The sequence below is a fragment of the Haemaphysalis longicornis genome, unplaced genomic scaffold (genome assembly GCF_048455015.1).
Source record: "Haemaphysalis longicornis isolate Haplotype H1 unplaced genomic scaffold, Haemaphysalis longicornis Haplotype H1 scaffold_2, whole genome shotgun sequence".
Lineage (NCBI taxonomy): Eukaryota > Metazoa > Arthropoda > Arachnida > Ixodida > Ixodidae > Haemaphysalis > Haemaphysalis longicornis.
This window is the reverse complement of record NW_027526295.1, coordinates 176671150-176685423: the sequence shown is the minus strand read 5'-3', so window position 1 is coordinate 176685423 and position 14274 is coordinate 176671150. Positions and strand designations below refer to the sequence as shown.

The 14274-nt window shown below is 49.7% G+C and overlaps 1 protein-coding gene across 1 annotated transcript in view; it reads right to left on the bottom strand.

Moving 5' to 3' along the window:
• Positions 1-14274, bottom strand: part of LOC144167526 (domesticated amidase effector 2-like) — a 33028-nt gene that overhangs the window by 11283 nt on the left and 7471 nt on the right. Inside the window, exon 2 of the mRNA XM_077696768.1 lies at positions 1235-1512. Coding sequence (XP_077552894.1) covers positions 1235-1512 — 278 coding nt within the window. The remainder of the gene's footprint in view (positions 1-1234; positions 1513-14274) is intronic.

The window sequence follows — 14274 nt, the reverse complement described above, 5'->3', positions numbered from 1 at the left end:
AGAAAACTACAAGAAAAAAGCTTGACAAAATGATTTGGCAAAGTAAAAAATATGCATCTATTTATGTCCAATCCAAAACCAAATAATAAACCAAGATAATCTGCAGAACACCGTTCAATTACGAATTAAGAAAGAGCTGAAACGGCGAAGTTTATAACGGCCTGGATTTCTACAAAAATTCGAATTTCGCTGAAGTAACACCTTTAGTCGTTATAATAGCGTAAATGGACATAATTGGTCCGGCATAATTTTTAAAAACCCCAACATTTAAAAATAGAAAAGGAAACTTTTTGATCTCACAAAATGAGAAGTATGCATCTTATACATCTCCCCCACAATCGAAGAATAACAAACACTCCGCGAAAAAGCGTTGAAACACGAATTAAAGATGGCGTAAACGAACCAAATCTGCAGTGCGCCTCGCATCATCAGAAACAAAACATAGTTGGAGAATTGAAGGTGCACTTCATCGCTGTAATGCGATAAATTCCTATCATTGATGAAAAAAAAAAGTTTCAAAAAAATAAAATCTGCAAACGTTTTTCGCTACTCATAGCCATACTTGACGGAAAAGAACTGACACTCTAGACAAGCATAATAAGAATGCGATTGGTAGACAATTCCCTGAATTTTTGCAGATTGTTTTTCTACCAGAAATGACCCCTCTGCCTTGTGGGACTGTTAGTTTTTTTGATCTGCCAGTGTTAAGGATATTTTTACAGATTTTCTTCAGTAAACTACTCTTCCTCCGGTCACAGCCCACCTAACCTTTCCCCTAGTATTAAGGTTACTTTTTTTTAAATCGAAATGAATGCCTTTAACACAAGTCGTTCTCAGTATATAATGGGTGTCTTGCTGCGAGCCAAAATTTCGCCTCCCGTCTGTCTGTCCGTCTGGATGTCAGCACAGATCGTCATCGATGCTGCCCCGTATTCAATAGACTGAAGGGGAGGATAGGTAGAATGAAGATTTTCTTTTCATTAGTATCTTTCTGCCAAGCTTAGTGACGATATCAACCAGGAGGGATCCGAAGCACGATCTCACTGCCCATCAATGCACTATTAGTGAGCGAATAGTGTGGCAATGACCCGCCACCGTGCCTCTTCGGAAGCGGTATTATAGTCAGGGACGTGTCATCGGAAAGGGGGATAGAGTCATGGCTCTCCTACGATTTGCCAACATGTTATTCGTCAAAGCCAACGTAAAGTCAGGGAGTTGGGACATTTTTTCTCACCCAAACGCCGTAAGTAGAGCAGGACTCGAAGATGGCCGGCCGTACGGCGTACGAATTGCCGGCGGTGTCTTCATTGAATGCCGCAATTGCCGTCCACATAGGGATGCGGTCGCACCAGTCTTTAACGCGGTGGCCGCGGCGCCAATTATCCTTAGAGCAGAGGCACAAGTCCGAGCACTTCTCCGTCACCAGGGCCCAACTGGACGTATCGCCGTCGGTGTCGGTCACCCACGCACCCTTGTGAGGCCGCGGGTCAACGCAGGAGATTGCCTCGCTCCCTACGAAAGTAAAACAAACGTAACTCATTCGATGGGGTGAACGTCAACATGGGTAGCGTCTTTGTGGCGAAACAGTGACGCTAGAAAAGTGTTAACGCCCGAAAGCGAGCCCTAAAGACCCAAAAGCGAGCTATCCATGAATATGAACTTTCTGTCGGTGGTTATCGACTTGCACAGTTTTTCGTTAAAGGGACACTGAAGAAAAAAAAATCGCCGCAGCTCGCACTAATGGCGCAAGGTTGGAGGGAGCAGAGCTGGGGATCGGCCTAGCTTCTCGCCACACTGACAGCAGATCATACCCAGCTTTCTCGCTCAAAATTCCGACCTCTCAGGAACCTAGGGAAACCACTTCAGGAAAGTGATATTTGGCACATAGCAAGAAGTCAACGTGGAGATGAAAACTGTGCAGGCCTCACAGGCAGCCCTCGACTTACGCCAAGAACGCCTGCTTTCCTGATTGATGACGACAGTACTGACGATTAAAACCGAAACTTTATGATAAACTGAATAAGAGTACACATGGTGGTTAAAGTCAACAGTCCATGCCGTAAAAAGGCAGTGGTGTGCGACCAGCTGCCACACCTTGGCTCATTGTCTCTGAAGTGGGCTGCCACACCCGGGGACCCGGGTTCATAGTCGAAGCAGGGCGAGGGTTTGCCCCAGTGTTGTGTGCCAGTGGGGGGAACACGCCAGATGGCGGCAGACAGCCGGAAGGTGGTTTCGGTTTCGTTTGTAGGATTCGGGTGCTCTTCGTAGCGATGGGCAGCACAAAAACACTAGAAGAACATTCCAGGATTCTGAATATTTTATGTGCAGTTCGCTGTCAAATATTACTCCCCATGCATTTCTATGGGATAGTTTCCATTGCTCAGTAACCTAGCCGCAAAGCGTGCAAGACTTGAAACTGTGCGCACAGCACGTTTTCACCCCCAATATCAGAAGCGCAAAATAACTTTCCATTACGCTAAATAACTGCAAAGTAATCGCTGTTGAAAGGACTGCCATGAGCGGGAAAGCTGCACATGACCAGGAGAGAGGAAGCAGAAAGAGCAAGTCTGTGCACGTTCGTTGTACGGCGATTGGCAACCCAAGGCTGTCACCGTGGACATTAACTGCCGCCTAGGCGTCATCGCCGCCGAGCGAGTCAAGCCCGCTTACGTCTCCTCCCTCCGACCTACCCAGGGCTTCCTGGTATCAATGACCCCGCTCCGGAATTCGAAAGCTCAACCGACCAAAAACGTCACGTGGGCAACACAACGGCCTCCGGCTCTATGTGGGGGCAGTAGCGACCGGCGCGTCACGGGTCCGCCTAGACGACGGCAAATACGACAAAGGCGGGAGCTCTTCACGTGGCGCAAGCCCACGCCCAAACCTGGACGACGCCGGGCGCTCCTCACGACGCGCACGCTCACGTGCGCTCGGGAGTTTTTGATAAAGCCGCTGCGCAAAGGTAGTGCCACGAGCCTCGCGAATGCCACGAGCCTCACGACCCCCACAGCCCGGAACGTGTGAATCCCTGGATTTCCACAAAAATGTGGATGTGGCGAAAGTTCTACCTGTCATCCCTATAAAGGCGTAAATGGAGATAACTGGTCGCACAAAATTATGAAAAAAGAAAAAAATATGAACAATATAAAAAAATTACGGAAAAGCGCTAAACCTGTAAAGCAATGCATTCCCACAGTAATGCAGATTTCGCAAAAGTTCAAAATGTAATCGTTATGATAACGTAAATGGAGATAATTGGTCGGACTAAACTTTGAAAAAATAAAATCAACAAAAATGTTAAAAAACAACGGAAAATGGCAAAACGTATAACGCATGGCCTTTCCACAATAATGCAGATTTCGCGAAAGTTTCACCTGTAATCGTTATAATAGCGTAAGTGAAGATATTCGGTGGAACAAAATTCTGAAAAACTAAAATCTAGAACGATATTTAAAAATTACGGAAAATGGAGAACCGTGTAACGCCCTGCATTTCCACAATAATGGATATTTCGGGAAAGTTTCACCTGTAATCGTTTTAATAGCGTAATTGGAGATAACTGGTCGGGTATAATTTCGAAAAAACAACAACTTTGGCTGGAAAAAAACTCACACTTGCCACAGGCGTAATAAGAATGCTACGCATTAGGAGATAATTCTCTGAATTTCTGCAGAATATTTTTACTAACGCTCACGACCCAAACTCAAGCTTAAAGGAGCCATAAAGACAAAATACAATTTGGGTTTATTAGAAAGACTGCTTAGTCCCGATAACAATGACACCAATATCACCGCAATCTTCGAACAAATAACGGAGATATGAAAGAAAACGTGCGAAGCAGTCGCGACCCCCTAGCCAATTTCCCGCGACTTTTCTATGACGTCACGGAACCTTGTTTGTGCGATTGGCGGCCACCTAACTGACCTGTCGGGACGACACATGACTGTACGTCTTTAATGGAGCCTCTAGTTTCATTTGACCGCATCACTTACATGCTAACGTGCTGTTAACGCACTGAAAATTATGTGTTATTGTTGGCCCGTATGACGTCATTCTTGCTCATAACACGTCACTGTGGCGCAAACTTTGAGTCTTTAAATACCTCTTGCTTTTTTTTCGTTCAAAAAAATCTTTTGTGGCTGTAATGGAGCTGAGTGAGATACTGAATCCTAGTTCTTTCAAATTAAACGAAGTTGTATTTTCTCTTCATGGCTCCTTTAAAGAGACACTAAAGGCTGACCGAAATTTTGTTTTAACTGAAAGATAATACATTTCCTAGCACACTCATCTTTTGTTCGTGCTGAGCACGAGGTCGCGGGTTCGATTCCCGGCCGCGGCGGCCGCTTTTCTGATGGAGGCGAAAAGCGAAAACGCCCGTGTGTACGAGATTTCGGCGCACGTTAAAGATCCCCAGGTGGTCAAAATCTATCCGGAGCCCTCCACTACGGCGCGCCTCATCGCCTGCGTTGCGTCGGTGCGTTAAACCCTACAATCAGTCATCAGTCATCTTTTGTTCAACGACCAACGATGCGTTGTTTCCCGAGAAATCCGCAAAGAAAGCTGGCATTTCTCTCTCCCCCTTCCCTTTCATTTTTTTTTTTTTCGTTGCGTAGACGTCGCGTCACAAAATAGGAGCGAGACACCGGATTCCGTCTGACAACAGTAGCTTTTACGTCAGCATGACTGACCACTGAGAACGTTTCTTTGACCGAGGAGGCTGGCTTTCACTTTTATTATTTGCCGCCGACAGAACGATGAATGCTTTTCATCGCTCCAGCGGCCATTGTGCCCGTCTACACCGGACAGCCAGACTTCACGCCGGCCGCGAACGCAACAGTGACAAGTTCCGTTTCAAATATCGCGCAAGACCGGCTGCCCGGCTATGCGTCGCTCAAGCGGCAGCCGTCATCTCAGCTCATCTGGCGATCACGTCCATCCCATATTCTCTTCTACACGCGACGCTCCAACCGGCGCTGAAATACACACTCGCTTCCCGCCGCTGTGTCGAGTGCCTTCGCAGCCGAATGTCCGAACTTCGGAGTGGCTCCGCCCGGCCCAAACGTAACAAAGGTATGGGCGCACGATGTAGCAACGATCAAAACTTTACGGAACAGAGAAATGGCAATTTTAGATTTTTTTTTTCTCTTCCTATAGCAGCCCGACGAACTGTCGAATGCATGCGAGATATCGTATAAGTACTGAACTAATGAAAACTACCGCACATGGTACTCCGGGCTACCGTGCGGCCTAGAAATAATTCAAAATTGCCGATTTCGTGGTCCGTAAACTTATGCTCTTGGGTGTACATATGGATTATTTATCAACGGCCGCTCGCAGCGAGCTCAAGAGCACAAGTTCGGTTCGGTTGGATGAGCCCCTTCAGTAAGTACCATAACCATCTTGCTCCGTGCCCTAACCTTTCACGGGCGACATTGCAAGGTTAGAACGGGGCGCGGGCGCGTCTTACCGATAGCAAGATTTGCGCGCATGGAACGGATTATAAGCTCAGGCGGGTCGGGTCGCTTAAACACGAGCAGTGCATCTTGTTTTGGCCGCTTCCTGCCGGAGATATTGCTTGCAGAAGCTCCGGCGCTCACCGTGGTAGGTGAACGCCGGAGGTGAACGCCGGATAACGCTAATTGCGCACCAGTCCTTTTTTAAAACCAAACTGAAAGCATGATGGCTGACGAGCGTGAGGGAAGCCGCCTGACTCGCTGTGTACAAAATCTGTTGTTTGCGTTTTTTTTTAATTGCGTTAGCGCACGCGAAGCTTCGATTTGCATTTATTTCACGCGCTCAACCACTTCGGAAATATTTATTTTAGGAAAAAAACGTTTATAGATGCTTCTCTGTTGAGCTCTCGCCGGGCACAAATATTGTGACGTCACAAACCGTAGTACCCAAAAGCGTGCGGGGCGTTGGCCCCCGTTTTCACGTTTCTGGCATTTTCTGCCTTATTAAACAAATGAGAGTTGCGAGAATGGTGAATTGGGATGCCCGGCCCCTTTATCGATACAGGCCAAGTTGTTTCCACGCTTTAGTGTTTCTTTAAGCACCTCTGCTGTTCATACTGTTTCTCTAGCTCGATAGATTATCTCACAGAGAACCCACATATAACACTCTTATGCGTAGCTTTTTTTACAAGTAAGGTAGAAAATAGCGAAACCGTAAAGAGCATTTCCTCCATGGTAAAGAATGATGGCGCCGCCATTGGCTATACCGCCCAACTTGCACCGGAAGTGGAACGTCTGCCGGTTGCAACGCCTTTCCTGGCTGCCGCTGGGTGGCGCTACTCGTTCATACGTGGGGCACCCAGGGGGCGGTGCATGTACGAGGCGGACTTGCGGAGCGCTGACGAAAGCTGATAGGTGTTGGAATTTTGGTTTTCCGTATTTAGAGGGGTAATGCTTTAGAGAAAACAGATGTAGTCTCATTTTAGTTCCTTCGGTTAGGTGGAAAGGGGCAGGAGTTATTTAGCGTAAAGAAAAGCTTTCATCAAATTTTAGACGTGGTTGTTGCGCGTGGTTGTTAATATGCGTGGTAGTGAGTAAAACTGATTAGTAGTTAGTAACAGTGTAATTTATTAGGAAAGCATCGCCAGGTGTATTTTACTTTTAAAGCAAAGCTTTCTACCTCTACCAGCCAACGGTTCTTTCGCGGCGTGCGGGACAATAAACTCCCAACGCGGCGGAGGCGGTGGCGGCGACGCGGGAAGGGGGGGGGGGGGGGGGGTTGAGGGTTTCACTCACGGAGCACACTGTAGATGGCGCGGCGAATTAACCAGTGTTCCCTGCGCGGAGGGGCACCGGTGGGTGCGTCAGCGGTACGGCGTTGTCGTCTGTTTTAGCGATGGTTGTTTGGGCCTGTTTTGGCGCAGCTTTGCGTCCATTGCGCACTTCCTTCGCACGGCTTGATTAACTTGTTCGAGAGCACCTCCTGAATAAACCGCACCCGACGGAATCCACTTGTCGTACGGAAAATATGCGCTAAGGATTGGTTCGCAGGGCGGGAAAACAAAATGTACGAACCACATGCAGACATCTGGCCGCTAGAGAAACGCTGCCTTTTGGGCACTGCTTGCCACGAATGGGACTCCGTTTTCTAAATTGGTGAATACCAATTCGGTTGTGTTTTTGATTCAGCGGCAGGGTAGGGGGTGGGCGCTTTTTAACGCGAATCCCGGGTAACGGCTCGCAGAATGTCTGGTTTCACTCTTTGTAGAGCCGCGTGTGTGAATTGAAGTGGCGTCGCATGACCAATTGTTGTGATGTCGTTTACAGATTTGTCTTCCAACCACATTCACAGCGTGGATTGGAGTCACTTTTTTATTAGCGCAGGCTGCGCGGGAGAACGCGGCAGTGAGAATGCGTTAGAGTTGGGCACACCTTGGCACGTGCAGTACCGTGCCACCAAAGAAGAGTAAGAGTAGTAGCGGGAAGCAAAGGAGGTGGCTTGGTCGTTACGTGGGTACAGGTGGGAGGACAAATATATAACAGTGGTCGGTAGAAATATAGGTTGTACCGACGACTGCACACATAGGTGGTCGGTATATAGGTCGGTACAAATATATAACAGTGAAGACTGAACTTACGTTTACCGGTGACGTTACAAAGCTACAACTACACTCTTAGCCAAAAAAAACTAACGGAGCATCGGCGTTAGTCTTTTTGGGGACTAAATGTGTTGCCGCCAGGATTAGCCCTTTTTGGGACTAACGGCAAGGGTCCAACTGTTAGTCCCTCTACACGTAGTCCCTTGACGGTTAAACTGTTGGTCCACCATAAAGACTAACTGTTGGTACCTTGCAGATCAATTGTTAGTCTCACCTGTTAGTCCACTGGCGACCAACCGTTCGTCCTCCGAGTATCAATCGTTAATCTTTCCCATTACTCCCCCTAGACCAATTGATGCTTTCAAGACTAAATGTTCATCCCTGCAAAAGCTCTCTTCTGGATTAACCGTGCATACTAAAACCCGATGTGTTCACTTGTGTCAATACTCCATGGGGATTGACTGTCGTTCCATTAGACCGACAATTCAGAAAGCAGGAGTAAACACAACAGACCAGAAAAAGTATTTCTTGGCCACTTAAAATATTCACGACAAAGAAAATGTCATTTTGAAGCTTTTATTGCAACACCGTGTAACCAACATACACAACACAAGTAAACCGTACTCCACTCTGAATGTCGGAGTCTCTATTTCGAAGGCCTGTTTCGCACACCTTGTCAAGGTGATGCGCCCAGTACATTGGGCTGTTCTGGGTATACATGGCTGCTGTCCTTGGCGCAAGCGTGCTCCACTTGCACGAGGTACTTGTCCGTTGAGAGGAGACAACTATCCTCCGTGCCGCTGTTGGCAAGGGGCGCATGTCGTCACGATCCTACAAGAAAGGAATAGGGCAACAAAACAAGTATTATTTGTGGTAGGATAACATTCGTGGTAGTACGCAAAAATGACAAAACCGCAGTTTCCAGCAGTCCTAACAACCATCCGTAAATATACCCCAAAAAGCAAAAGATAGAAGCAAAATCAACGCTTTACGTACTCCAGCCAAACGTGGCCTGTGGAGTGCACTGAGCACAAGACTACGGATTAATTAAGAGCCTGGCCACGGTCGTTAACATGCGAAACTCAGGCATTGTTGTTTTTCCTACTCCAGCAGAAAAGACGCCACTCAAACCAGCAACAGAACCTGGGGACTCATGCTCCCTAACTGAACGCATTGAACCACTGTATCAGGGCGACAGAAAATATAAAGATTGCTCATTTTTCGCATGCAGAATCGCTATCATGCTCAGAGGCTTACTTAGCACGAAACAAGGGCCTTTTCCCTCCCTTTCACGAGGCATATAAGGAAAGAGACACTTCCTGTCAGCACCAGCTCTAAATCAAAATGGTTTGATTGCAATCTAAAATAAAAAAAATAAGGAATATTTTATTATTACAAGAAAACCTGCCTTCCTGCGCTTATGGCGCTGGTTTGTAGAACAAGATCATTATTGATTTCTGGCTGTGGTGTCGGTGTCGAAGAATAAGTTTTTATTTCAAAAATGTAATAAGAGCCAAATTTTCTCAATGTTTAAAAAATTTAACAACGTTTAACAAATATCCTCGGGCGAAACAAACAAAAGGGCGTCCCCTCAGCTTGCTGCATGGGGACAGGCTATGGCTGCACGTTTTTATTTCCTCTTTGCGGACAGTTCACAGTGAGTTCGTACGTGCGCACAAAAAAGGCTTTCAAAGGAAAGGCGCAAAAATGTTTGAGGCTGACCACGCTGCGAGCGCTTGGCTGCCAGTGAGGGAGCAACGAAAATGAAAAAAAAAAAGTGAAGGAAGCTTTAGGCCACTGTAGATTAGTCACGCGAGCGTGCCCCTGCTACTGTGAAATTCATGCGAAAGGCACGGGTGACCGGTGGGTGCGGGAAGGACTGCAGGACCAGAATGTTTCGTGCACGAGTTCCCCGAAAGCCAAGCAATTTTGGGGGGGGTGCCTTATGCCAGTTTAGGTTCACCGTGGCGGCCATTAGGAGGACCGGTACTGGACAAGGGGCCATTAAATAACTCTGTACTCTGAAAAAAAAAAAAAAAAAAAAAACTCGCCGTGAGTTACAGACAGATACTACGGTTCTGTTAGAGTGCTTTTATTACGGTGGTCACACCGCGCCTTCGAGGAAAACTTCAGTTTACCGTTCTGATGTGGTCCGGCAGATAACACGCTTGGGTTCCGCAAAATATGGAGAAAAATGCCGTAATCAGCCAATTTACATCAGATTTTAACCGTTATTGTCTAGTTTTATTCTGGACGTAGCTGCGGTTACGAGGGGGTGCAACTATTTTTGCCCTACTCAGCCTCAGGGTGTACGCATCCTTTGCAGATCCGGCGTTTTGTCTGACTTTTTCTAATTTTTCTGCTTAAAATATTATGTTTTCATTTTAACTTTTACATGTTTGCGAGTAATTCTTGTATCCTAACAGCACCATATTGTTATTTAGTGGTCATATGTTTGCCTAAAAAGTTAGAGCCCTTCAAGAGACTCGACCACGTGCCACGCTTTAAGACATTTCTGTCTATAAGTTTGTTAAAACTGCAATTTCAAAAGAAAATAAAGTTAGCGGTTAGGTTCATTTTTGTACGGTGCTCCAGCTGGGGTGGTTATTTATGCGGTTGGGCCGTTTGTTTGAAGATAAATAGCGTTTTTACTATTTCAGGGTTAAGTAAAAAATTAGATAAATATTCACCAAAACGAATCAAAATTAGGTCATCGTCGGCAGTAACACACAGCGAATCGACTGGTGTTGGTTTTAAAAAAGAACTGACACTCTGATGCTAAGGTACGAGCTCATAAACTTCAAAAAAAAAAGGGGGGGGGGGGGGGGCGAGCGGGGAGAAGCCGCCGCCGCCGCAGCTCACCTTTCGCACGTCCGTCCCCGCTGGCCGCCGCAGAAGTAGAAGGGCCCCCGCCAGGGGGAGTAACAGAAACGTTGCGGGAGCAAAGGGTGCTGTTAGCCTTTCCGTTGGTCTCATTCGCGTCGAGGGTCCAACGTTTGGTCCCTTCATTTTGCACACGGCCCTAATCTTGGCGCGTTTGGTCTTTAGGGGACCAAATGTTCTTCGCGAGGCGTAAATGCTGCAGTTCGTCTTATTTTCTCCGATTTTGGATAAGAGTGTAGACTACAAGGCACGCCGTAGAGGGGAGCTTTGAGTGAATTTTGACCAGCTGGGGATCTTCACATGCACCGACATATCAACGTACGGGTGTTCTCGCTTCCACCTCCATCTCAAATGCGGCCGCCGCGGGCTGGAATCGATTCCGCGTACTTAGGCTCAACAGCTCCACGCTTTAGATAATGAGCCACCATGGCGAGTTACCAGTCATATTTCTTTGAGCCTGAAAATCTTTACCTCCATAGGCAGTTCAGGCTGTAACGGAGAATGCGCTAAATAAACTCCCAAGAAAGACTTCGCCTGGCAAAGACAATAATACCCGTAAGCTTATCTGCAGCCTACCCCAACGTCAGAGAAGCGCTCATCAAGTGTTTCAACGTCCGTTGGGAAACTGGCGAACTAAATGTAAGCATTAAAACGTCATATTCATTCATTAGCCAAATCAGCCGTTACGCATGGAGAATCTATTACCGACCGCTTTGCTTTATCATATGGTCCACGAACGTCGCTCGCCGTACCTCAACCACCAACGTTCAACCAGACGCCATGTTTTAGTTCCGATAACATCTCTCTACCCCAAACTTCCTCTTGCATATCGAGGGGAGGGCGCTGCGATCACCGCAGGGAGCGGACGTGTTCACATCGGCTACCGGTGATATGCCCGATTTTGCCGAAATAATCACTTCGGATCGCAGCCATTTTGTCACCACCGTGTGCGGGAGTGTGCAGGCATCGACTGGTCCCACTTTTACCCGGATAGTGAGTGATTTTCAGACGATGTTTGCGAACTTCTCGCCAACGAGGAAGCTGCGCTAAGCCTAACCGAACCGCCGCGCCTCGGCTCAATACGTGGCCGCACGTGCGGCGGCTCCCGGCTGTTACAACCAGCCCCGGGCGAGGCGCGCTCGCTCGCCTCGCTCGAGATGGCCAATGATACACCCGCCGCACCCAAGGAAGACCATAGCCCGGATATTTCCGCCGCTGTTTTAGATAATCCCACCGAAGATATGGATCTCGGCGTGCCGGCGCCCACGGACCCGCCTGCCACGTCGCACGAGGCCTCGACGTCAGCGGCCTTTGACATCGCCCGACGATTCGGTAGCACCGTCATCGCAGTGAAAGGCGACGCCCTTTCCCCGCGAGACACCGAAGGATGGAAAATCTCCGGTAAACAAGTAAGACAACGCCTCTCGGCCCCACCATTACCCGAGCCTTGTAATCCCGCACCCGCGAAGTCCCCCGCCAGAGACGCAACCTTTGCTCAACGAGTATCAGCCCGCATTACCCGAGCCGCACGAATGCCAGGAATTATTCCCAAGGAAGATATTAGGATCGTCATGCGGCCGAGGGGCGGCCTTAACATTGCCCGAATAGAAGCCAACATCATCATGACGGCAGTGCTCACAGCGGCCGGAACGCCCAGAGAAAGCGCCCGCGAAGACACCATCTGCACGAATGTCGCGCAGAACATCATGGTAGCCAGCACCCCCAGCGAGACACGCGCCGCGAAATACGCCCAAGTCCGCAGTCTCCAAATTGCCAGAAGCCGTTTCGAGGCACACGCATACCGCTCGGCCCCGCACGGCACTGTAAAGGGTGTTATTCGCGGAATCGCCATCGAAGACACGGACTCGGACATTCAGGACAATGTGGTCAACCCCGCCAACCCGCTGGCGCTCGAGGCACACCGGATCGGAAACACCACCACGGCAGCCGTGCTATTTGCAGGCCCAAAGGTGCCGAACTACGCCAAATACGGATCCATGCTCATGCGGTGCGGGCTCTACAGACAGCGTTACGACGTCTGGCGGCAATGCGGCCAGGTCGGCCACAGGGCTGACGTGTGTCCCAATCCCAACGTACGAGTATGCTTCGCCTGCGGAGCACCCAACCCTGCTCAAGGCCACGCCAACGACTGCAAACCACGATGCAAGCTCTGAAACGGACCACACCCAACCGGGGAGGCAGGCTGCACAAACAAGTACAAGGTTCCTTTAGTGGTCACCAGACGGCGCTGGGAGCGACGAGCGGAGGCGCAGAAACAGCTGCAGCTGGACCGCCGCGACTTCCCGCAGCGGCAACCGCTGGAGAAACAGCTGCAGCCGCCGCCGCAGCGCCCCGACGGCGCCCGGCAAAGCCGCTCTCGCCAACGAAGCAACGGGCGCGAGAGATCGGCAAGCCGCGGCCGCAGCGCACGCCGCTCTGCGTCGCGAGCAGGCAACCGAAACGGACTGACAAATACTATCAGCTGGGCGGATGCGGCCCGACCACAGGCCCCCACGGCACAGCAGAGGCAGGACACTCCCCGCACAAGCCCAACGGTGAACGTAGCTCGGAAAATGTGCAGCTCAAACGCCGCATCGAAGAACAAGACGCGAAGATCACAGCACAGGCAGCCACCATCGACGCCATAAATGCCAAACTCGCCCAGCTGCTCTCGCTGCAACAACGCCCCCAAACAAGCCACCACGAGCCCAGGAACACCGCCCGCACTGACGCCGTAATCGCCGAGGCAGACAATGCACTGGAACCCATAAGCGAGGACAACGACGTGGACAGGCCACAGCCGGATCGCAACCCCACCGCGAATAGGACCGCTGAGCCATTCCCAAAGCGAAGAGCGTTGGAGAACACCAAAGACAGAAGAATCCAGGCGCGCCTCGATCATCAACAAGACCGCCAAGACAGACTAGAAGCCGCAATGAAGTCCAATACCGACCGCATCACAACCCTGGAAAGCATGTGCCAAAAATGATGCACACCATGCAGAGTATTCAGGCGATGATGCTAAAAATCCGGGCACAACTTCAACCAGAGTACGCCCCACCACCGCCACCACAACCACCACCGCAACCAGAGCAACAACCGCCATATATCCCCGCAACAGCCCAATCATGGACAGCAGCCCCGGCTCTCAACAGACAGCCATAAGGGCGTCGAAACCCGTAGCCCACTGCGACACCTCACGGTGTGGCAATGGAACGCCAATGGTATCCAACACAAGAAGGCCACGCTACAACAGTACATACAACAAGCACCTCACAGAAGCCCCGATGTCCTACTCATCCAAGAAACACACAGCGAGACCCCCCTCACTCTACCGGGCTACAAAACGCACGCCAGCCCACCAAGCGCCAGGGCCGCGGGAAAAGGTTCGGCGCAAGGAGTGTGCACCCTCGTGCGGAAAGGCCTCACATACGTTGACCACGCCGCCCTTCCCAACTGCGCCATCGAACACTGCGTCGTGGAGGTGATCATCGGAAAGAAAAAGGAGAGCGTCTACCTGGTCAACGTATACAGCAACCCCAAACACTACAAGCAGAAATTCCGAACACTCATCCACAAGACCTGCCAGCTAGCCCAAACCGACGCGGCGCTCCTATGCGGAGACTTCAACGCCCAGCATCAGAACTGGGGATACCCTAAGACAACCGCTAAAGGCCGGCAGCTCCTCGACGAGGCAACAGACGCTGGCTTCTACCTGCTCAACGACCCCACGGCGTACACACGAATCGGAACGTCGGCGCAGAGGGCCACCAACCCAGACCTCACCTTCCATAAGCCGACGCCCAACCTCCCACGCGCACAATGTCGCAACACTGAGG